The sequence below is a fragment of the Schistocerca gregaria genome, chromosome 3 (assembly GCF_023897955.1).
Source record: "Schistocerca gregaria isolate iqSchGreg1 chromosome 3, iqSchGreg1.2, whole genome shotgun sequence".
NCBI lineage: Eukaryota > Metazoa > Arthropoda > Insecta > Orthoptera > Acrididae > Schistocerca > Schistocerca gregaria.
In genome coordinates this window covers 432186354-432213009 of record NC_064922.1, presented here as the reverse complement: position 1 = coordinate 432213009, position 26656 = coordinate 432186354, and the positions used below count along the sequence as shown (strand labels likewise).

Here is a 26656-nt window from a genome sequence, read left to right as displayed (position 1 = left end):
TGTAATAAAGGACTTCTCCACAGGATCCTACACAGGTATGTGCTTGATTGCGAGGACTTGATTCAAAATGTGATACAGCATTTCCAGCGGATAGTGTTGCACTAGAGATCTGGAAAGCTAGTGTACATTTCTCACGACATCATCCACTGTTTGTGATCCTTCTCAATCAAGCATCGCCCATAGCCCAGTCGATATATCACGGAATCTCTGACCTGGCACAGAGAGAGAATGCTTTACAAATACTGGTCAAATACCTAGTTGCTGTGGCTTGAGGGGGTTGAAAATACCGGTTTCATAACACGTTCCTTAGCACAATAATTTTCTAAGTTGGTAGCATGTTGTTTATAAAGTATGTTCTTGTGTTCTGAGATGTGTAAAGGAGATGACTATGTCCAGTGGTAAGGAATACTTGGATTTGAAGTGGAATACTGTGATGGCAAACGGGAGATTATGGCAAGTGACAAGAAGGATACAGAAATTTCTATTTCGTGAGCCATAAGCAGGGTGTATTTTGGATACTTCGCTCATTGTCGAATGGCATTCAGTTGTAAGTATAGCGATCAAATATATTATGTGTTCGATTTGGTACAATGATTCTGTCTATGGGGGGGGGGGGGGGGGGCTGTTGTGGGAATGATTCAAGTTTCCCGCTAACAGACTTTTGCAGTGCGGGAATACATTTGACTTAACAGTGTAGTCGTCTAGACGACCGAATAGTGTACTGATACTTAGTATGTGCTGGACAGCTTTCGTGATCAAGTGGGAATCTGACAAGATTCAATATGGATGTGTGTTTGCGCTGAATCATTATTCTGTTATCATGTAAATTGTTCGGTCGAGTGCTTCTTCGCATTTGACTTGTTTATTTAGTTAAGAGGAGGTATCGGTTTAGACGTAAATGTGTTCGGAGAGGTGATGAGTTTAGAATTCGAACGTGAAAAACTATATAGATTTTTCCTCATAAAACTGGACTTTGTGTATTTTCATGAAAAAAGGGATTTTATTGTGATCGGAAATGTTTTGCTATATTATAGGAGCGAAGTTGGTGTTAAATAAATAATAATCGAATACTGAAAGGTGACTCTCGTCCTGCTCTGCACGAGCGTACCACGTGACGTAAAACATAGTCTGAGAACGCTGGGCGTTGTGGGGCTGTGACAGCAGTACTTCGTAGCCGTTAGGTTAGAGGAACAGCATGCATTTGGAGGGAAGGCGGGGCTTTCGCGCCGACTCATTTCGGCGAGGCCGGTGCCGTGAGACTGTTTGCATAGTAACTCGATCACGTAGTTTGTGATTGTATACGGATGAGAAGGCAGTCTTTTCGGACGAGGATCTCCCACTGGTTCCGGTTAGGGTTGTTTTTTAGTAGGCGTGTGTTGTAAACTCTGATGTCAAACAGGGGTAGATGGTATATGCTTGGAACTAATAGACTTTTTTAAACTTATCTCTGTCGAACAGCACGATCTAGTGAACTGAACTTTTTTTCAGTAGCTTGTAGGTGTAGGGTAGAGTTTGAGAGTTTCAGTCGTTGATTTCGATTGGTATAATTTTTTGCCAAACAGGACAACACGAGTTGTCAGCTTTTTGCGTAGTATTGTGGTTCTTGTACAGTGCCATGCATATAGTTGTGTAATTAAAGCATGATAAGGTGAGTTGTATAGTTGTCGGTTTTAAGCCGTCCTGATGCAGCGCTATGTATATAGTTGTGTAATTATGACTGATCTTTGTGATTGATTTTGTAATTAGGATGGATATTTGGGTCAGTCTCCTGCATCTGGAGAGTCTGAATGTGTGTGTTAGGGGTTGCTCTTAGGCTTTCCATCCAGTCAAATCAGGGTTCGAGTGGTAGATAAGATGGGTTTTTACTTGGACTGAGTAGTGCTTTGAATTATTTTAAGGTGCTTAAGCGTTGTGAGCGTGTTCGAATGCATTATTTCAGTGTTTTCCATGGTGTGTATTGGATTATTATCGGTAATTTAGGATTGGGTTGTTTGAGGGAGGAGACCAGACAGCGAGGTCATCGGTCTCATCGGATTAGGGAAGTCGACTGCACCCTTTCAAAGCAACTATCCCGGCATTTGCCTGGAGCGATTTAGGGAAATGACGGAAAACCTAAATCAGGATGGTTGGACGCAGGATTGAACCGTTGTCCTACCGAATGCGAGTACAGTGTGTGAGCCACTGCGTTACATCGTAATTAATGAGTTGTTCGCGTCTCTGCACATCAGTGTAATGTAATATTATTTAGAAGTAGATTCGAGGTCTGTAAACTGTATATAGTGACTCTAAACACGTTAGGTGAGTGTTTTGCATCAGCGTAACTAATAAATTAGGTGAAATGCGTAGTAAGTAAATAGTTCAACAAAAAAAAAAAAAAGCACACCGCCTCCTCTCTCTCTAGCAGCCCAGAACAGACTGATTCCTTTTTTCACAACAATTTTCCTCCCCTCCAGGCCGCTGTCGTGGTGAGTGTTTTGTATCAGTGTAATATACTAGGTGAGACCCGTAATTCGATGTATGTAGGAAATGTTGTTGGATTACCTTGAAAAGCAGTTGAAACTAGCTATTTGGAAGTGCAGCGAACACCTTTTCTTGCCTATATGAATAAGCAGCCTCTAGTAGGGGTGACACCAAACTAACCTCCCTCAGCAAAATTCATGCATATTTTCCGAGAAGATGGCAAACACATTTGATGGCGGTACTGGGTCTAATTGTTTAAATAAAGACTTACGTCCAGTGCATGTAACAGAGCTATTAAAACACTGAGAAACGGGTATCTAAGCCTCTTGTGGTGGTAGCACAATATTAATGCTGTCATCACTTCTGTAGTGACATTTTATATGTTTGGAACTTTTTAGAGCTGCAGTATGTGTTTAATAGTCTTTCAATGGTTGTACATGTTTTCTCGATGTTATTAAGCGTATCGATTGAGGGAGCTGATTAAGAACACCTGCATGGTTCCTGTTTTGGCGTGTCTGGGGTATGACGGCCCTGCCGGACTTCGGGTGACGCAGACGGGCGAGAGAAAGTGAGAATGTTTGTGTCCGGCAGACGTCGCTGAATGTGAAAGTAGGCTAGTCGGCTGCTGTTCGTAGTACCAGTGCACGACAATGTGACACATAGTGAAGAGCAGCCTCTTGTGACGGTAACACGAAACTAATGATGTAGAAAATAAATCATATTCGAATTCAATGTAAGCTCTTAGAGCAAATAATTCGAAATTCGAAGAGGATGGCCAATACACTTGATGGTGATACTGCGTGTAATTGTTTAAATAAAGACTTATGTCCATTATATATAATACAGCTATCGATATATCAGCCTCTTGTAGTGGTAACATAACAGTAATGCTGTAGGTAGATAATAAATTGAAATAAATTTATAGACGTTTAAAGAAATTTATAGAAATTATATTCGAATTAAATGAGCAGCCTCTAGTGGGCTCGACACCATACCAACTCGCTCAACAAAATTTTCCAAGAGGATGGCTAACAAAATTGATGGTGGTACTGTTTGTAATTGATTAAATAAAGACTTATGTCCAGTTCCTAGGAAGGGGTTAGTGGAGATAGCCCTTTCTTTCCCGCCATTTTCTTAGGTTAGTAAAGGTAGCTCAATTGACCTATATTCCCGCTATTTTTGGATAACGGTACTCGCGTCATCACCTGACGTCAATCTTGTCTTCAGCTGATGTGACGTGACGTCAAGTACTTAAGTCACGGCCGCCATATTGGATTTGGGGTGACGCCACCCCTGGGGTGACATACTTTGGGGTGACGTTCCTGTTGCCCCACTACTGATAAACTTCAGTTTGCGACGCAAGGTATGTGCGTGTCCTCATAATGTTTTGTTGTTAATTGTGCAGCCTCTTATGGTAATGTCTGTAATGTCACTCTTTCGAAATTGTTTTTGTTGTTGCTTCTTTTCCCTGCTCCAACTAGACCCGCAGATGATGTGCAGTGTGGACCAGAATCGTAGTCGGGAATAAAAGAAGTGATCCTCACGGTGTCTGTTTGTTTATAGTAATGACAGAGAACATGGTTTCGCATGTCAAGGCGTCAGTTATAAAATGTGCGGCTTACCGGCCTCAAACGCCTGCCGCCCCCTATTACCGACGACGACGTCTTACGTCTACCCTGCTGTGTGCGTTGGCATCGGGCCATGTAAAGTTGTGGCCGGAAAACGTCCATTTACGGAACTGGCCGGTAGATTACGAGGAATCTGGTGGGTGTTTCTGAGGTTTATCTGTTAGTAGTGTCTTCCACATCTCCGCTGTGAAGATCTTGACCAACGGGGGTCTGTGGTCAGCTGATCAATACCATAGCGTTTACAAAAATTATGCCATGCAAAGTGGCAACGGAAACAGACCGTCGATCGCTATTGCACAGGAAGTGATGGAGCTATTGCAAAAGTGAACCGCGAACTATAAGTAGTACAGACAAGAAGAGGACAGAAGCGTTTGAAATGTAGCTCCACAGAACAATGCTTATGATCAAAAGGACAGGTCTGATAACTAATAACTACTTCATTAAATTGAGGTAAAAGGAATTTACGGCATAACTTGGCCAAAAGAAGGGATAGGTTCATAGGCCACACCCCGGGGTATCAAGGACTAGTCAATAGAAATGGAGGGAATTACGGAGTGCAAAAATTGTAGACAGACCCCCAAGACTTGACAACAGAGTATAACTTCACGTGGGTGTCGCTTGCAGATTAAGACGCTTCCATAAGATATACTAGCTTGAAGAGCTGCATAAACCACTCGTCACGTTGAGGACCGCACTACAACGACAGGAGAACGCACTAGTAGCTTTTCTGAACCGAATGTTGCTTACGGGTTAATGTTTTTACTAACGAGTGGATAGTTTATTTCTTCCTCTTTTGATTTAAGACTCTTTTAGCATGAAATTTTTTATGGCGTGATAGAAATGCATCAATCAGTGTTCAGTAATGAATCAACAAACTAACAGCAACAGACTATATGACAGAACATTTTTGTGGTGAAGTAAACGTCGCACTAAATTATTTTACGATGTTAGGGCATATTGCACTGCTGGAATTGTTTGAAAACTAATCAAATCCAAATTCAGCGCTTCATTAAAGAGAGTTTATAAACATTTGTCTTCACATTTAAAGATAATACATTAAGTTTCTTTCTCCACACAGGTCAGCGGCTTCTCTTGTCCTTTTCACTCTACTCTTCCATAACAAAAGTTTTGGGGAGAATCCTTTCGTTGCATACTTCGGCCAGGGAGCCTTGATGGTGACTGCTTGCATATTGGGACATTTCGTTGGAAACTACTTCGGCAGAAGATTTACGCACTGTCTGGTGTTCCTGATCGCCACCGTTATTTCCATTGTTCTCGTGGTGCTGACAACAGGTACTGAACTAGCTTACTTCTTGCCACTAAATCAAGCATGCCTTCATATTTTTACCAATTTTTTTTTACATAAAAACTTGTTATTCAATAGTATGATCAATAATAACTATATTCACTTTTGCCAGAAACAAGGTCTCCAAATTACTAAAATTTTCACTGCGGTTTAGTATTAACATAAATTGACTAAAAACCAAACGGCCACCAGCCCAGGAGGACATTTACTGTGCAAACCACTTGATTATGCACACAGGTTATACAGTTATACAGTTTGGCACAGAGGTACACAGGAATTTATACACTGCTCCACTTGGTCCATTGCAGTATTATTTCTTTTTAAGATGTTTATAGATTCATAGTAAGCCACTTTTACATACAATGCCACAGCATAATCTTTCTGTACGAATCGATATTGCACAGCATGTACACTTAACTTCACAACATTTGTGTATTGAAAGTATATACACAAATCAAGAAAAGTTTTGTATCACCTCAGTTCCGAGGGTTCCGGACCCTGTACAGAAAATTGGAATAGAGAGCAACATAAACATCATTTCCGCCCTATTTATTGCTTATGAGAACCACACATTGCATGTTGTACCATCATACAGCGAGACCTTCTTGGGTGGTGGGCCAGATTGCTGTACACACTGGTACCTCTAATACCCAGTAGTACGTCCTCTTGCATTCATGTATGGCTCTATACGTCATGGCATGCTTTCCGCAAGGTCATCAAGGCACTGTTGGTCCAGATTGTCTCACTCCTCAACTGCGATTCGGCGTAGATCCCTCAAAGCGGTTGGTGAGTCATGTCGTTCACAAACAGCCCTTTTCAATACAGCCCAGGCATGGTCGATAGGATTTATGTCTGGGGTACTTGCTGGCCACTCTAGTCGAGCGATGTCGTTATCCTGAAGGAAGTCATTCACAAAATGTGCACTATGGGGCTCGAATTGTCGTCCATGAAGCCGAATCCCTCGCCAATATGCTGCCGATATGGTTGCACTATCGGTCGGAGGATGGCATTCACGTATCGTACAGCCGTTACGGCGCCTTCCATGACCAGCAACCGCGTACATGGACCCCACATAATGCCTTGCTGCAGTCGCTGGACTGTGTGTCTAAGGCGTTTAGCCTGACCGAATTGCCTCCAAACACGTCTCCAATGATTGTCTGGTTGAAGGCATATGCGACATTCATCGATGAAGAGAACGTGATGGCAATCCTGAGAAGTCCATTCGCCATGTTGTTGGGCCCATCCTCAGCAGGCTAAAAAAGGGAGCACACCTGTTGTTTCTGCTTTTTGTGCATTATGGAGTCCACCAAGGTAGGAGGGCAACCATTGTTCCATGTTATTTGTCTGATTGCATTTTATTCAATTTGGAAGTTGTCTTCATTCATGGGGATAGATATTAAGCGATACATCATTGAATGAAAGGATCTCGGGGTAGTGAGAGTGGCAGATATTACACTATATGTGGTGGTAGGTTGCCCATAAATCTTGAAAGTGTGAATGTGATCACTGATGTGTATGATTGGATCTAAATAATTTACACAGCTTTCAAGGTAGTGACAAACATATCGACAAGCAGACCGTGAATGGAGCTTCCCATGCTGAGTCCATCGTTATATGAGGTATTTTTCATCAATAAATTCAGAATAATTACACTGCAGAATTACTGACAACAAATCGAGGAACTCATCAGAATCATATTTAGGGAGCTTGTTCTGTTCGTTTAGGTTCTTCCCAACGATTTCAATCGTGCCGTTAATTAGTATATTACAAGTTTACTATGTCAAAGGAGACAAATTTTATGTCTGCTAATCCTGGTGTGTCACGTATGTTATTGGTGAAATCACAACTATTTTTGACTGAATACTGTCTATTGTAGTGAAATATTTCTTTAAAAAGTTGAGACACTTTCTGGAAACCTTACTGATAGCACGACCTCTTCCGTCAACTATTGGTCTTACAGGTATACTTCCCTTATGGACCTTAAGCTGTGCCCTAAGAGTAGGAGCTCCTGCTGTGTTTCTTTAGGCTGAAAATACTTCCGTATATATATTTTTTTACTTTTTCGTTATTGTACAATGTAATTTTAATCTACAACTTTTAAGTACCGATTCTTGTACATTTCTCGTTTTTTCACTTAAGATAGTTACTCAGTAGCAGAAATCTAGAGCCGCCATAAGAATACAGACTGGATTTGTGACTTATTGCTGAATTTCTTTTCTTTTGTTGTATTTGTTGTAAAAGTCTCCGTAACCACTCGTCTGTCACTTGGGCTCACTGGCCCACCAAAAATGTTCAAATGTGTGTGAAATCTTATGGGACTTCACTGCTGAGATCATCAGTCCCTAATCTTACACACTACATAACCTACATTATCCTAAGGACCAACACACACCCATACCCGAGGGAGGACTCGAACCTCCACCAGGACCAGCCGCACAGTCCATGACTGCAGCGCCTAAGACCGCTCGGCTAATCCAGTGCGGCTACAGGCCCACCAATCAACACCACCTTCAGCCAGCCAGCCCATACAACACACAGGCAAAACTTTCTCTTCGGCAAGTTACTTTGGATCTGACTGTGTACAAAGCTGAGAGTGATAAAAACATTTACTGTTCTCGAATAAAGGGGCAAAAGGATTGCCGATGAGCTTGGTACTTATATTTGAGTCTGTGACTTGAGAAAAGAAAAGGTATAACATCATCCGTTTCTTTCATACGAAGGAATTACATATTTATACGATTAGTTACTCTCACCTCCATTTGAAATACGAAGTTCCTAATGGATACAATTTGGCTACATTTGTGTGATTAGTCCAAAACCATTTAATCCTCAAAATAGTTATATTATTTCACTCCAGTGGCATAACTTGGATAAATTTTGTTTAAAATTTAGTGAGTTTTGTGATACAGTTTTCGCTATCTCGTACTGCAATGGTTCTCTTAAAGACTAAAAATAATACGTACCAGAGTTATACTGAAGACGAAAGGAGCTACTACAGAAAAGCCTTTGGCACCTACCGCATCGGGTCGAGATGGGGGAACCGAACTCTGTTTCAACAAGTGGCAAACAGGCACATTGATCTTTTTTTTCTCTTTATGATCTCCTGACCTCCCCTTCTAGCGCATGCCGAACACTTTCCTTAGTTTACTACTTCGGCCAGATTTGTTGCTATACCAGTGAGACAATGAGTGAGAAGACTAAATAAGCTTCGTGCTAGGCAAACAAGGACGTTTTCTACGTAGAAGGCTGTCTTTTGTCTTCCGAACGGAACAGGTGTTGTTAAAGTACAGCAAGGCAAGTAAATAAACTGAAGCATGACATTCTTTATAACTAAGCAATTTCCGAATTAAAAAATTTGTCCTCGCGATTAATTGGGATGATAACGTACAACAACTGAAAACGGTAAAGTCTTTTCAGTGCTTGTAAATTAAATCCATCTGTGTTTAGCAACAGCGACAGCCTTGACGCAGTGGTAACACCGCTTCCCGCCAGATCACTGAAGTTAAGTGCTGTCGGTCTAGGCTAGCAATTGGACGGGTGACCATCCGGTCTGCCGATAGCTGTTGGCAAGTGGGGTGCACTCAACGCTTGTGAGGCAAACTGGGGAGCTACTTGTTTGTGAAGTAGCGGGTCCGGTCTCGTAAGCTGACATATGGAAGGGAGAATGGTGTACTGACCACATGCCTCTCCATATTCACAGCCAGTGACGACTGTGGGCTGAGGATGACACGGCTGCCGGTCAGTACCGTCGGGCTTTCCGAGGCCTGTTCAGACGGAGTACTTTACTTTTTAGTAAAATAACTTTGTGTTTCTATGTATGGCAGTAGAATATAGTTTCTGCCTTACCCAAGAATGCTTCGTTGCTCCCCCGTCCTCAGTGACTGGATGCCTGACTGAGAGGCTCGCTTTTGACTTTTCAGCACAGAGCTAAAAACAAACAAATGGGATCCACCTACGAAATTCCATTTGTCGTCGCAACACTTCAAGACCGGGGCAACAGCCTTGCTGCAGTGAATACACCGGTTCCCGTGAGATCACCGAAGTTAAGCGCTGTTGGGCATGGCCGGCACTTGGATGGGTGACCACCCAGCTGCCATGCGCTGTTGCCGTTTTCCGGGGTGCACTCAGGCTCGTGATGCCAACTGAGGAGCTATTCGACCGAATAGCAGCGGCTTCAGTCAAGAATACCAACATAAAGACCGGGAGAGTGGTGTGCTGACCCCGTGCCCCTCCTATCCACATCCTCCCTTGAGGATAACACGGCGGTCGGATGGTCCCGGTTGGCCATTCGTGGCCTGAAGACGGAGTGCACTTCAAGAGCACTGTATAATCTGTTAAACTGACGATGAAATTTCAAAGCTAGTGAAATAAAAATTTAAATTTAATAATAAAAAATGAAACGGCAATTTTGCGCCATCTGTGGGCGTCTTAAGCCGGGTTTTAATTAAGCAGCATGTTACTCAAGTTTATTACAAGTACAAAAATAGTTGCAATAAATCTTATGGGCAAATATAGTGTCACTTCTGAATTTCAGAGCATCAAGGGCTTATCGTACCGCTGAGTTTTGTTTGTTGTGGGCAGGTGACATATTTACTCCATAGCAATAACAGCGGTTAATAAGTTATGGAACAATTTTCTGTTGCGTTGCCTCATACGTTCATGTTGAACAGTGAGAGACATAAATGGTCCTGTAGGGAAGGAGGTTTTGTGGAAGTCGCGTAGTGAACATATTGACCGAGTAGCCAAATGAAATAGCTGACGGTGCATGTTAGTTATGTGCGCCATGTCTATCGTTGCTGTGCTTGTCATGTTTAGTACTGCAAGCTTCTTCCTCGTCCAGCTGGAAATTTCGCTTTGGTTTCGGCAGAAGAAGGTATGTATTGAATGCAACACAGAGTGGGTCTTCCTTTTATGCAGATTTCTCCCGTAGGGATCGTTTAGTTTACAATTTTATACAATTATGCATTTATTCTAGTTCCTGGCGTCGGGTTCTGGATATTTTCCCAGATTTTTGCCCAGTTATTGCGTGGGTCTTTATGCTCTTACAGGGTTCCGTTCGTGAGCCACATTGAGATTTCTGTAAAATTTGACATTATTGAAACTGCGATGTTTGGAGTACTGTGATTCAATACAGCTCAATCCTACGCACACTTTCGGACGTGGATTAGATCAGTATTTATCCATTCTATATTTATGGGTTCATCCTGCCCTGGAGATGGTAAGCACGTAAACAACGGTATAGCGTAGTATTTTGATTATTCTTAAACGCCCTTCGAATGAACACCGCAGTGCATATGTTGGACTGTTTCCTAAGTTTCCATGTTCGCATCAGGATTAATGCGAATGTCTTTGCGCAGGTTATTAACTTTTGCAAATGCTGTTTTTGGTGGTCAGTCGATTCGCAGTTGGCGTAAGTAACTAAATGACTTATATTACTAAGGCTTTAACTCTCTGAATGAATATATATGACGGGATATGTTTTTGTAAATCAATTGTGGCACTCTTTATCCGTTGTCTACCTTGAAGTACTTGTTTCCGACCAATTTTTCAAAGATTATTTGCAGAACGGTTCCCAAATTTTTCCGTGTTACTTCAAGTGGAATATTTAAAATTCTTACTGTCCTAAGTCGTAAACCTGCATAACTGATAGCTAACTTAGTGACCTCTCCGTCTGTATGCTCGAAGTCCACTTTTCCTTGGGTTCCATTCATAATCCTAGCACAAGCTTCGTCATCGCATTATTACAACATACGTTTGCTACAAAATCGTACTAAAACTTTGCATTTCATTATCACACAAACAAATCTCGTTGTGAAACCATCCATCGATTTCGGATACTGTGCAATGTGTGAAATCATATTGGCAGTAAAATTTCAGGGTATATTTGCGAAAAATGAATTCCTTGTTCGCATCAGTCACCGTACTCACAAGACGGGTTCCACTGTGCTGTGACCTCCACATGACGGGCGTGCTACGAATCTCATAAACTGGCCATTACTAGACGGAGACACTTCGACCGTGAGCTGCTTCCTCCGGACCGTATCTAGCGCCACCAGTCAAATCACTACAAATTTCGTGATCGCTGTCGACATCGTATACTTCTACGCACAATATTCAATGGTATTAATTTCCACTGCTGTGTATATTACCACTCGCTCGTATGTTAATTTGTTTCTGCTGTAGCCCAACATTGACAGTAACGGGACGAAAATGTTGCCACGATTTCTGAACTGGCTTACATGTAATCAGCGTGAGTCACTACCTACTCCAGAAGTATGATACTAGCTGCAAAATTTGGAGGACAAATGTCGCATGGGACAATGGGGCCATAATATGACGGTTTTTTGTAGGCGTCGCGTCAGAGATACGAAGATTGTTTTCTTAAATGGAATGCTATAGTTTGGCTCTTATTTTTTGATAGAGTCTATCCAGACAAATCCAATGTGTAACAGTAAGGTCTTTGGAGGTCAACGAACGCCAAAAAGGTGGCATTTACAGAAGATGTTCGAAGTGATGACTACTGGTATCAATGCAGTGCTGCAATCTTCTTATCATGGATTGAGTCGTATTTCTTATCACTTCGACAGTTATCGAAGCACATGCTCCGAGTGCAAATAGTAAATATTCACCGAATACGGCGTATCCATCTAACGTGCCATTGACATGTAACCACCATTCGACGGTTTCGCAATACAACACTAATAGGAACGGTAAGACTAGTATCGTCGAATCAAGCGAATGTGAATGATGTGATCTTTGGAAGAACAAGTCGATACGCTTCTCATTTACGGAGAATGCCAAAGAAATTGAAAGAGAGTTAGAGACCTAGACGCTGAAAGATATCCTCAACGTTCTCATCCTACACGTCGTACATATATAATATGTATGATAAACTGAGAACAACTGAATCTTTAACGCATCGGAAACATATCCGGCAAAGGAACGTTACTAACGAGGAAACGATAATTTGGTAATCTTGCCACTGTGGTTAGAGGTCCTTGCGTTAGTTGTCGTCAAATCGCAACGGAATCTGGCATGAGCCAGAGTATTGTTGTTCGTGTTCTGCACCGCCATGAATATCATTCTTACCATACCAGTCTCCACCAAATATTAACTGGTATTCACTGTATGCGTCCCATTGAATTCTGCCGATGGGTTCAATGTCAGATTCAAAGGGATGAAACATTTATTAATTTGATTTTATTTACTGACGAGACCACACTCACGAACCATGAAAATCTTAATATGCATAACATGCATTATTGAGCAATTGAAAACCCATCTTGACTGCGGCAAGTTGCACACCAAATACCGTGGTTGGTGAATGCATGGTGTGGGGTTATAGGCCCCTATTTCATCGAAGGAATGGTAGGGAGTACACCACGGGTGGCAGGGACAAAGAATCCAGTGAAATATTTTTAAGTGCTTTATCTGAAAACTACCTTGAGCAGTTAAACAGAAAACCGACTCGTGGCGATAATATATTAGACCTTCTGGTGACAAACAGACCCGAACTATTTGAATCAGTTAATGCAGAACAGGGAATCAGCGATCATAAAGCGGTTACTGCGTCGATGATTTCAGCCGTAAATAGAAATATTAAAAAAGGTAGGAAGATTTTTCTGTTTAGCAAAAGTGACAAAAAGCAGATTACAGAGTACCTGACGCCTCAACACAAAAGTTTTGTCTCAAGTGCAGATAGTGTTGAGGATCAGTGGACAAAGTTCAAAACCATGGTACAATATGCGTTAGATGAGTATGTGCCAAGCAAGATCGTAAGAGATGGAAAAGAGCCACCGTGGTACAACAACCGAGTTAGAAAACTGCTGCGGAAGCAAAGGGAACTTCACAGCAAACATAAACATAGCCAAAGCCTTGCAGACAAACAAAAATTACGCGAAGCGAAATGTAGTGTGAGGAGGGCTATGCGAGAGGCTTTCAATGAATTCGAAAGTAAAGTTCTATGTACTGACTTGGCAGAAAATCCTAAGAAATTTTGGTCCTATGTCAAAGCGGTAGGTGGATCAAAACAAAATGTCCAGACACTCTGTGACCAAAATGGTACTGAAACAGAGGATGACAGACTAAAGGCCGAATTACTAAATGTCTTCTTCCAAAGCTGTTTCACAGAGGAAGACTGCACTGTGCTTCCTTCTCTAGATTGTCGCACAGTTGACAAAATGGTAGATATCGAAGTAGACGACAGAGGGATAGAGAAACAATTAAAATCGCTCAAAAGAGGAAAGGCCGCTGGTCCTGATGGGATACCAGTTCGATTTTACACAGAGTACGCGAAGGAACTTGCCCCCCTTCTTGCAGCGGTGTACCGTAGGTCTCTAGAAGAGCGAAGCGTTCCAAAGGATTGGAAAAGGGCACAGGTCATTCCCGTTCTCAAGAAGGGACGTCGAACAGATGTGCAGAACTATAGACCTATATCTCTAACGTCGATCAGTTGTAGAATTTTGGAACACGTATTATGTTCGAGTATAATGTCTTTTCTGGAGACTAGAAATCTACTCTGTAGGAATCAGCATGGGTTTCGAAAAAGACGATCGTGTGAAACCCAGCTCGCGCTATTCGTCCACGAGACTCAGAGGGCCTTAGACACGGGTTCACAAGTGGATGCCGTGTTTCTTGACTTCCGCAAGGCGTTTGACACAGTTCCCCACAGTCGTTTAATGAACAAAGTAAGAGCATACGGACTATCAGATCAATTGTGTGATTGGATTGAGGAGTTCTTAGATAACAGAACGCAGCACGTCATTCTCAATGGAGAGAAGTCTTCCGAAGTAAGAGTGATTTCAGGTGTGCCGCAGGGGAGTGTCATAGGACCGTTGCTGTTCACAATATACATAAATGACCTGGTGGATGACATCGGAAGTTCACTGAGGCTTTTTGCAGATGATGCTGTGGTGTATCGAGAGGTTGCAACAATGGAAAATTGTACTGAAATGCAGGAGGATCTGCAGCGAATTGACGCATGGTGCACGGAATGGCAATTGAATCTCAATGTAGCGAAGTGTAATGTGATGCGAATACATAGAAAGATAGGTCCCTTATCATTTAGCTACAAAATAGCAGGTCAGCAACTGGAAGCAGTTAATTCCATAAATTATCTGGGAGTACGCATTAGGAGTGATTTAAAATGGAATGATCATATAAAGTTGATCGTCGGTAAAGCAGATGCCAGACTGAGATTCACTGGAAGAATCCTAAGGAAATGCAATCCGACAACAAAGGAAGTAGGTTACAGTACACTTGTTCGCCCAATGCTTGAATACTGCTCAGCAGTGTGGGATCCGCACCAGGTAGGGTTGATAGAAGAGATAGAGAAGATCCAACGGAGAGCAGCGCGCTTCGTTACAGGATCATTTAGTAATTGCGAAAGCGTTACGGAGATGATAGATAAACTCCAGTGGAAGACTCTGCAGGAGAGACGCTCAGTAGCTCGGTACGGGCTTTTGTTAAAGTTTCGAGAACATACCTTCACCGAAGAGTCAAGCAGTATATTGCTCCCTCCTACGTATATCTCGCGAAGAGACCATGAGGATAAAATCAGAGAGATTAGAGCCCACACAGAAGCATACCGACAATCCTTCTTTCCACGTACAATACGAGACTGGAATAGAAGGGAGAACCGATAGAGGTACTCAGGGTACCCTCCGCCACACACCGTCAGGTGGCTTGCGGAGTACGGATATAGATGTAGATAGATGTAGATGTAGACATTCCTGCAAGAAACATTAGGTCTGTTACTGGAAGAAATACCTTTAAGAACAAGGAACAGAATGTGGTATCAACACAATGGGTGTCTGGCATATTTCCCGCTAATGGCTAGAAATAAGTTGCAGAGACAATTACAAGATCGTTGGATTCGACACGGAGGAGATGTGTCGTTGCCGGCTCGTTGGGCAGATTGACGCCTCTGGATTTTTTCTTGTGGGGATTCGTAAAAGACATTGTTTGCAAGTGCATTTGAAGGTATGCGAGAGAGAATTGTCAGAGCATGTGCTTCGATAAGTGTCGATGTGATAAGGAATATGACTCAATCAATTATGAGAAGATTGTAGCATTGCATTGGTAGCAATGGTCATCACTTGTAACTCCTTCTGTAAATGTATGTTCAAGCCATCTTTGTGAATTTCGTTGACGTTCGAGGATCTTACTGGTACACATCATTGGATTCGTCTCGATAGCCGCTACCATAAAATAAGTACCAAACTATAGCATCCCATTAAAAAAAAAAACAGTTGACCACGATACCTCTGAAGCGACCGCATCCAGCAACAAAAACCGTCATATTATGGCCCTGTTATCTCATGCAACTTTTGCCCCAGAGACTTTTCAGCTCCTCTCATACTTTCCAAGCTATTCTTGGTGGCAATAATTAGTGACTCACCCTTTATATAAAAGCTTTAAAATGTTAAAAAGACGCATTATGTAAACAGAGCGATTAGGTCCAAGAGAAACATAAAATAAACAATGAGTAGGTATCATAGGGATATATCTTGGCTGTGAATACCTTTTGTCCACTGTACTTAGTTTATTCGTCATAACTATTTCCGTTTTGTATACGCTGACCATAATGAAGAGTTTCTCATCGATGTGAATGAGATGTGTGCTCAGACGTTTCGCAACAGTCATGGATAATTCACTACTTAATTCTTGCTGGATACAACAGCATGCACATTCACAAGCAGCAGCTATCAACGGTCGAAGAGCTAACTACCTTCATTACTACGAAGCTCTCCCTTTTTCCCCATAGTGTAGCCTTCCCGGAATGCAGGTTCACTGTGCTCCTACTCTGGCACCGAGTACTTCTCGGCCTGTGTTGTAGCTACAACTGCTGCCTCTGCCCATCGCAACACATGATGACACTTGGACTCATTTGGAACCAGCAGGAACTGTTACACCTATAATACGATAAAAATATACAGGGTACTTACAGTTTCATTGCAACTACTCACGTTTAAGTCCAGTGTGGTCTGTATTATCGTATGACAGCGAATCTTTGATAGATATGTGAATACGTTTATGCGGTACCGATTTACTCTGGAAAAAAATAGTTCCAATTTTGGCCACCTGGTGCAAATCTTGCGCTGTACGTTGGATGACAGTCTGCTATCCACAATGCCATTTGGTAAGCCACAAAATAAGTGAGCAGTAGGCTATCAAGAGGAGAAACAGTGCGCTATTAGTGAAACTGTTTTATGTGGACGGAGAAATTACAGTGCTTCGTTGATAGAGTATCGCCAACTGAAAGATCTGAGGAGAGGCCCGATGTTCCAGCGCAAATCGATTCCGCAATAACGCATTAGTGTATCTACCAAACTTCGCTGCTGTACGATGATCAGAGCCCACACCGAACCTTCGAGAGTATCTACTTTAATTATAGCGACCCGGTATGTGTGTATTTCTTCCGGTCCAAAATAAAAGACAGCATGTAGTCCTTAATGCGATAAACAAACAAATACAACTCAGTATCATATTTTGTAACATATATATCCAGCTGCCAAATACTGCTCAGTATCTGATATGTTACAGATTTTTTTTCCTTATTTTTCAGTATCTGCTGAACAATGGCTGATAACTGCTGGGTCACTGTCGCTACAACTCTTCTCCACTTCGTCGTTATTACTTACGAACTTACAGGGCATGGAAATCCATCCGACATGTCTACGCCAAACATGCATCGCCATTGAATATACAGTTCTGTCTTGTGTTATGTGTGCAAATCCGTATCTTTCATACCTGGTATGTATCCGTTTATTTATAAAGAATAAGATACAAAATTCTGATTGTGCAGTCATATTCTACTTCAGCAAAGCGATATCTATGTTCCTTTGTCCTTTATTGTGCATGCAAATAATTATTCTTTACAAACAGCAGATTTGAATAAGAACTCATTCTCATAAGGTTTTGCCTCCATACTGATGCAGAACAATAGAATATGTTGGTCACCTCTGCAGGAATGAACAAACATACTGATGTGAAACACACAGAGTGAAAATATTCAGTCTGATTCGTTCCAACAGCGAAACTCTGAGATTATATGGTTGTGATTTGGGAGATGCCTTAGCTTTTCACATACACTTTCGCTTGGTGACCATATCAATTATATGTCTTCTCATTAACGAGTAATCAGAAGTGACTCATAAAATAATGAACAAGCCGTTTAGCTGTTTTCCAAATGACAGAGACCCCCAAGAAACTGATGTTAGTATTGTTGTTTAAAATGTATCTACGAATAAGCGTTTTTCTTATTGGCGAGTACTTCTCGGTTACCACAATAATTGAAATAATCATTCTGAAGCCCTGCCGTCTCAGAAGGTACACAGAACTGCATGTTTCAATTATGCTGTTGAACTTCTCAGTATTGCAGTACGTTATTCGTAAAACGCTTGTACATCGAATTGCTCTCAATTCATTAATCATTTTAGATCTACAGTGGTTTTTGTGAGTGAAAAACTGGTTACAACTGCGTTAATGGCACCAAAATTCAACAACAGCAACAGAACGTAATGTTTGATGATTTGAGCCTAGATAGCTTCTCGCCCATCAGAATTCAACTACGCTATGTGGAGACTTTACGAAAACAGAATTTTTGCCGATGGAAGACAAACTCGAAATAACAGTGCTGCGAAAGAACCAAAAGGGGAAATAGTTTTTCCTAACGCTGCAATAAATCTACATTATTCGTCTCGCAAGCTTCGAATGTAAATTCCCTATCCACATTATCTAGCACTGCAGAGTAGTTTTCGGAGCTGTAGTATTGATTTGCATTCGAATAAACTCAACAGTTGCATTTTCAATTCTGTTTTACGTGCCGTCTAAGCAATATTGATAAAAAAGCACACTCGAATAAGTTGTCCTAAAAAGAATGTAACACCAAACATCGTCACGGGCGGTGATGACCACCCGACTGATACAAAAATATTGCTAGCCAGCCTGGTCGGATTTTCTGGAGCGTACTGAACACCTATGATTAGCTCATTTTTCCCGTGGCCTCCTGCGACTGGAAATATTCGACCATAGTGGGGCCACAAAGCACTAGCAGTCGGAGTAAATGCTCTGTGCACGAGATTAGGGAGTTTCCTCTGGACCGCCAGGGTGGATAGGTGGACTGATAATGTCTCTCCCCTCTCGCACGAACTGAGGAGTAAGACTGTCTCGGTCACCTGGACAGAAGTTTAGATTCTTTCTGGAATTTATCTCATCGGGTTTTGTCAGCGATCTTCCATCATAAGGGAGCCCAGCAATACAGAGATCGGTGGGTGCACCATCTGACTCCAGTTTGCTCTCTATAGAACGCCTGAGATCTTGATGGTAAAGTATTTGCAGTACTGGCGTAACATAAACCTGCAACTCTTCTCTGACGCCCTCAGCATCTCTCGTTTTAGGGCTGCAATAACCACAATTTTGCCTGTGGGTTCTTCACAGAGTTCTCGTTTTCGAACGGTATTGTATCGTGCAGTTGGGGTATATAATATTCTTTGTTGATTGGCCCACTGACAACAGATTACCATATTCAGTATTTCAGAGTAAGTGCCCCTTTGAATAACCTGCCGACTACTTATTTTCAACATCATTATATTGTGCCCTCGTTCTGATAAAGCACTGTTCAGTAAATCGCACATTTATCTGTTTACTGGATAAAATAAATTTCTTTGTGATATTTAATTTGTTTATCGTTTAGTAAGACGATATGTTTCATTTCCTCCCCATTTCTCATGGCTATTGAGCATAGACATTGATTAGAAACTTTACTAAATATAGTGTCTGTGCAACTCTTTTTACTACTCACCTACAGGGTCCTTGTATTAATTCTGTTAGCTTCATACCTCCATTGTGCAGAAGTTACAGCGGTAGTTAAATTGGGGGGGGGGGGGGAGGGGGGGTTGCGTTTATGAGCAGCTCTCACGCAACTTCAGTCGAAACCAGATGTTACGCACATTTTTCCACCCTGGAACCTCACACAAGATAATCCCTCAGTCAGAGTAGATTTGTTTTTGATGCTGATTGACTAACTTAAAATAAGGATGGTTTGTCAACCTCTCAAAACGGTTCTCACAACTAGTTATCAACATGTCACTACGTAGGACGAATCTATGTCGATTTTAGGTAAACTGAAAGGGGAAAGGGCAAGAAAGAAAAGGAAAGGAAACGGAGCGGATCACTGCTGTCAGCTGCATGGGGCTATTATGCTGAATCAGCGGCGACGAGTACAAGTGTGTAGCCGAGGACTATTCGAACCAGGGTTCTCCTGCTTACGTGGCAGCTGCGCTACCACTGCGCCATTGCAAGTGTACGGACTATACCGGTACGCCTCACGGACGATCCATATTCCTATCGCGTACCACCTGTCTGCAGTTCCTCTCCATTTTCTCCACGTTCGCCCACTGAGATTCCCACAGTACGTCGAACGTATTTATGCATCATCTACATTTACATGACTACTCTGCAATTCACATTTAAGTGCTTGGCAGAGGGTTCATCGAACCATAATCATACTATCTCTCTACTATTCCACTCCCGAGCAGCGCACGGGAAAAACGAACACCTAAACCTTTCTGTTCGAGCTCTGGTTTCTCTTATTTTATTTTGATGATCATTCCTACCTATGTAGGTTGGGCTCAACAAAATATTTTCGCATTCGGAAGAGAAAGTTGGTGACTGAAATTTCGTAAAAAGGTCTCGCCGCGACGAAAAACGTCTTTGCTCTAATGACTTCCTTCCCAACTCGTGTATCATATCTGCCACACTCTCCCCCCTATTACGTGATAATACAAAACGAGCTGCCCTTTTTTGCACCCTTTCGATGTCCACCGTCAATCCCACCTGGTAAGGATCCCACACCGCGCAGCAATATTCTAACAGAGGACGAACGAGTGTAGTGTAAGCTGTCTCTTTAGTGGACTTGTTGCATCTTCTAAGTGTCCTGCCAATGAAACGCCACCTTTGGCTCGCCTTCCCCACAATATTATCTATGTGGTCCTTCCAACTGAAGTTGTTCGTAATTTTAACACCCAGGTACTTAGTTCAATTGAGAGCCTTGAGAATTGTACTATTTATCGAGTAATCGAATTCCAACGGATTTCTTTTAGAACTCGTGTGGATCATCTCACACTTTTCGTTATTTAGCGTCAACTGCCACCTGACACACCATACAACAATATTTTCTAAATCGCTTTGCAACTGATACTCGTCTTCGGATGACCTTACTAGACGGTAAATTACAGCATCATCTGCGAACAACCTAAGACAACTGCTCAGATTGTCACCCAGGTCATTTATAAATATCAGGAACAGCAGAGGTCCCAGGACGCTTCCCTAGGAAACACCTGATATCACTTCAGTTTTACTCGATGTTTTGCCGTCTATTACTACGAACTGCGATCTTCCTGACAGGAAATCACGAATCCAGTCGCACAACTGAGACGATACCCCATAGGTCCGCAGCTTGATTAGAAGTCGCTTGTGAGGAACGGTGTCAAAAGCTTTCCGGAAATCTAGAAATACGGAATCAACTTGAGATCCCCTGTCGATAGCGATTACTTCCTGCCAATAAAGAGCTAGCTGCGTTGCACAAAAGCGATGTTTTCTGAAGCCATGCTGATTACGTGTCAATTGATCGTTCCTTTCGAGGTGATTCATAATGTTTGAATACAGTATATGCTCCAAAACCCTACTGCAAACCGACGTCAATGATATAGATCTGTAGTTAAATGGATTACTCCTACTACCCCTCTTAAACACTGGTGCGACCTGCCCAATTTTCCAATCTGTAGGTACAGATCTATCGGTAAGCGAGCGGTTGTATATGAGTGCTAAGTAGGGAGCTATAGTATCAGCGTAATCTGAAAGGAACCTAATCGGTATACAATCTGGACCTGAAGACTTGCCCGTATCAAGCGATTTGAGTTGCTTCGCAACCCCTAAGGTATCTACTTCTAAGAAACTTATGCTAGCAGATGTTCGTGTTTCAAATTCTGGAATATTCCATTCGTCTTCCCTGATGAAGGATTTTCGGAAAACTGCGTTCAATAACTCCCCTTTAGCGGCACAGTCGTCGGTAACAGTACCATCGGCACTGCGCAGCGAAGGTATTGACTGCGTCTTGCCGCTTGTGTACTTTACATAAGACCAGAATTTTTTCGGATTTTCTACCAAATTTCGAGACAATGTTTCGTTGTGGAACCTATTAAAGGCATCTCGCATCGATGCCAAATTTCGCGCGTCTGTAAATTTTAGCCCATCTTCTGGATTTCGCGTTCTTCTGAACTTCGCATGCTTTTTCCGTTGCCTCGGCAACAGCGTTCGGACCTTTTTTGTGTACCACGGGGGATCCGTTCCATCTCTTACCAATTTATGAGGTATGAATCTCTCAATTGCTGTTGCTACTATATCTTTGAATTTGAGCCGCATCTCGTCTACATTTGCATAGTCAGTTCGGAAGGAATGGAAATTGTCTTTTAGGAAGTCTTCTAGTACACTTTATCCGCTTTTTTAAATAAAATAATTTTGCGTTTGTTTCCGATGGATTTGGAAGAAACTGTACTGAACCTGGCTACAACGACCTTGTGATCACTAATCCCAGTATCAGTCATGATGCTCTCTATCAGGTCTGGATTGTTTGTGGCTAAGAGGTCAAGTGTGTTTTCGCAACCACTTACAATTCGCGTGGGTTCGTGGACTAACTGCTCGAAATAATTTTAGGAGAAAGCATTTAGGACAATCTCGGAAGATGTTTTCTGCCTACCACCGGTTTTGAACAAGTATTTTTGCCAACATACCGAGGGTAGGTTGAAGTCCCCACCAACTATAACCGTATGAGTGGGGTATTTATTTGTTACGAGACTCAAACTCTCTCTGAACTGTTCCGCAACTGTATCATCGGAGTCAGGGGGTCGGTAGAAGGAGCCAATTATTAACTAAATTTCGCTGTTAAGTATAACCTCCACCCAAACCAATTCGCACGGAGTATCTACTTCGACTTCACTACAAGATAAACCACTACTGACAGACACAAACACTCTACCACCAATTCTGCCTAATCTATCTTTCCTGAACACCGTCTGAGACTTCGTAAAAATTTCTGCAGAACTTATTTCAGGCTTTAGCCAGCTTTCTGTACCTATAACGATATCAGATTCTGTGCTTTCTATTAGTGCTTGAAGCTCAGGGACTTTTCCAGCGCAACTACAACAGTTTACAACTATAATTCCGACTGTTCCTTGCTCCAAGCACGTCCTGTATTTGCCATGCACCCTTTGACATTGCAGCCCACCCCGTACTTTCCCGAGGCCTTCTAACCGTAAAAAACCGCCCAGTCCACGCCACACAGCCTCCGCTACCCGTGTAGCCGTCAGCTGAGTGTAGTGAACTCCTGACCTATTCAGCGGAACCCGAAACCCCACCACCCTATGGCGCAAGTCAAGGAATCTGCAGCCAACACGGTCGAAAAACCGTCTGAGCCTCTGATTCAGACCCTCCACCCGGCTCTGCACCAAAGGTCCGCAGTCGGTTCTGTCGACGATGCTGCAGATGGTGAGCTCTGCCTTCATCTCGTAAGCAAGACCGGCAACCTTCACCAAATCAGATAGCCGCTGGAATCCAGAGAGAATTTCCTCAGATCCAAAGCGACCCACGTCATTAGTGCCGTCATGTGCCACCACCTGCAGCTGGCTGCACCCTGTGCTCTTCATGGCATCTGGGAGGACCCTTTCGACATCAGGAATGACTCCTCCCGGAATGCACACGGAGTACACACTGGATTTCTTCCCCTCCTTAGCCGCCATATCCCTAAGGGGCCCCATTACGCGCCTAACATTGGAGCTCCCAACTACCAGTAATCCCACCCTCTGCGATTGCCCGGACCTTGAAGGCTGTGAATGATCCTCTGAAACAGGGCAGGCAGCTGCATCTGGCTCAGCCAGAGACAGTGCCTGAAACCGGTTTGTCAGACGCACCGGGGAGGCTTTCTGATCAGCCTCCGGGGACGCCTTTCGCTGCCTGCCACGCCTTGGAACGACCTCCCAGTCAACCACAGGCGAGGGCTCAGCCCCACTGCGGGCAGCAACCGGGGCAACCACAGCGGCAGACCGATCTGGGGACAGACGGGACGAGGTTGACATCCCCGTGATACCCCACAGTGGTGCCCATTGGCAACAGCCTCAAGCTGCGCGACCGAAGCCAGCGCCGATTGCAGCTGTGAGCGAAGGGATGCCAAGTCAGCCCTCATCCGAACACAGCAATCGCAGTCCCTGTCCATTCTAATCGATGTTGAACAACAGTTACTGAAACACGAGTCCGTGCCTAGATAACGCAAGCGAAACACGCAAAGAATGTATCAACTAACCTGTACAAATGCCTAACGACGGCACTACAATCTGCTGAATTTACGACTACAGTAACTATAACTCGAAATTACACCTCCTATACGAAACTCACACGCAATTGAAGTAAGAATCTACCAAGTAAACACTAAAGCGCGATGCTACAACTGTCAAAAACTACAATACGCCCGAAGTACCCAAAAACACGCAAAGAAATTAATTAAACTATCTAACAAATAAGTAAGCTAGGGTTATACGACTTGCTGCTGCAGCTGCTTATCCAATGGCGGCACTGAAGAAGTTGGATCCATTGCCCAACTAGGCCAATCGAATTATATGACATTTCCGAATGGACAGACGCCATGCAGAATCTGCAGCTGTTATACATTATACATGAATTGAATTTGTTCCCCTCTCCAGCTTCAATTTACGTGTAACATATAGTAGCTGCGGATTTTGCGTGGCGTCAGTTCTTTCGGACGTGTCAGAAAGGGGAGTCGATTATGTTGATGCCAATTTCTCATTCCTATTTATAAACAGCCACATTCATCACAGAAAGTCACTCCGTGAGTCCTCAATCATCCACTGAGGCAACAGCACATACACACAAACGTTGAACGCTTACCAGAGGGCCAGGATAGAAGCTGCAGTTAAACATTCGACCACCTGGTGTTTCCAAGTTTTACATTTGCGATTTATGTAATTAAAACTCAGTGACTGGTGCCCAATTCAAATACAGTAGCACTCTTCCACGAAGCAAAATGGTAGACAATATTTTCATACTTGTGGATTTAAACCATGGTACTGTTTCCCTCATCCAGAAATCTGACTTGTACAAGGTTGACAGATGACAGATCATCCTCTCATCTCACATGCCGCCAATTACATAAATTATAATAACAGGTATATACTCATACTCTACAATATGGGCATTTTAAATGTTACATGCGATTCGAGGAACATGCGTAAATTTTGAAATGGAAAATGACATTGTATACGGTATATACACAGCAATTTGTGTGTATAATGTGAAATATGTTCACAGAGACATTTACCTACAGAAAATTCATTTAATATTTAATATAAACAATGAAAGAAATGTCATGTTCATTGGGATAAATAAGTAAGTTGACTAAATAAGATTTATATGTGAGTGTCTCCTACATTATTAAACAGATGACACATAAGATGTTAAAATTATCAATAACACTTTTTTCTCTTCACTATTTTGTGATGTACAAAAGTCGAGAGTGACTTCTGGGCATGGTTAATAGCTTCTTAGCTTCTTCTGTGTGAATGGGTGTACAGTGTTTTAATATCTATCTCTGTTTATGAATTTATGATATGCTTATATGTGCAACAATTGATGTATGCACTGCATTTAGTATGAGAATTACTGCTAGTCCATGATATGTAGAAGCTTGAACTAGTTCTCAGTATCATTTTGTACATTACTAAATCTGCAATATTATCAGTTTTATTGTACAAAGCGTGAATTGATTTCTGTTGTAGTGCATTGTTTGAGGAGAAAACTGCCTTTATGTAACATGACTTAAGAAGGATTGCTGTTGTTTGCAAAATGTTCCTACATAAGAAATACTGGCCACATATTGACTGTATTACTACTTTCTTTCAGAGAGCCATGCGTTTATTTCTGTTTTGCTATATGTTTCTGATATTCGTGTAGCACTGAGTTGAGAAAGTCATTACCTAATTTGCTTCTCTCTTTCTGCAAAGGAATTTTCTTTGTCCTGTGTATCAATGTCTTGCATACCACACTGAGTGTCATATGTGGCACAGGTTGTGGTGTTGGAAGTTGTCTTTCTTCTGTATATCTTGAAATTTTGCTTGTGGTTGTAACTTTTACTGAATACTTCTAGGAAACAAGTAATTCTATTTTCTGTTACTCAGCAGCGGAATTTATTTTATTGTGTACATTACGAAACAAATTCATGATGTGATTGGTGCCTCTGGAATCAATGTGACTGAAACTAAATTATCATCTTTGTAGTTCACTATCTTTTTCTAAGCACATTTCTTGACTGCTAAATGATTCCTATTCTAAGTGGCTAATGAAAATGTCTGCAACGGTGCCAGATAAGGATGAATCCATGGACAGCCTCCTGGTTGATTGTGATCGAAAGCAAAGTAATTGTACCTGATTATAAGTTCTAGTAACTATAAATTCATTGTTAAACTAGGATATGGAAGCTATTCTGCAAGGTGTGTGAAATGAGTTCCATAAGTAATGTTGCCAAATACAGAAACAAAACAGTTATACAAGGGGAAATACACCTTAAACAGGCAACTTTTGGCCATACCTTTGCAATTACTCAACTGTACAGGCAGTAACATATGGAACCTAAGATTGGTGATGCACTTGTTAAGAAGCTGGAAAGTCTGATATACAAGGAACATAGGAACAAGTAAAAACTAAGAAAATGTTAAAACACTCACATATTCGACAATAGAGCAACAAATAACACAAACATAATATTCGGTGAGAAAGATACAAACCTGTTAAACGAATGTCTAAAATGTACTGCAGAGGAGAACCTACCAGCCAACACATTAAGACAGCCAATGTCATAAACTAAATAAACTCACAGAGAAGGAACTGAAGAGATATGAGGAAACCATAGGCACATACAAAACAATTTAAAACAAACTAGCATATGAAATAACAGTCATTATGAAATAAAATGAATATCTAGAAGAAAACTCTTAAAATTTTAACATAGAAAGTAATATGGCGCAGCTGAATAAAGATCCAACAAAACAATTCCACAACAAAATCAAAGGAATTTAATGAAAACACATTTAATGTTGACAAGACAGAAACAGAACCACATCACCTACATAACTCTAAAGCCCTCATATTAAGATGTCAACATAAAGTGCACTAAGAATTATCACCAATAATAAAC

The 26656-nt window shown here is 42.0% G+C and overlaps 1 protein-coding gene and 1 pseudogene across 2 annotated transcripts in view; both read left to right on the top strand.

Annotated features, from left to right (window-relative positions):
- LOC126354441 (solute carrier family 22 member 7-like) overlaps positions 1 to 26656 on the top strand; it is a 199177-nt gene that overhangs the window by 156838 nt on the left and 15683 nt on the right. For both annotated transcript variants that reach the window (XM_050004128.1, XM_050004127.1), the window contains 2 exons: positions 5167 to 5381; positions 16961 to 17148. In XM_050004128.1, the coding sequence (XP_049860085.1) occupies positions 5167 to 5381; positions 16961 to 17148 (403 nt within the window). The remainder of the gene's footprint in view (positions 1 to 5166; positions 5382 to 16960; positions 17149 to 26656) is intronic.
- Positions 9387 to 9503, top strand: LOC126356889 (5S ribosomal RNA; annotated as a pseudogene).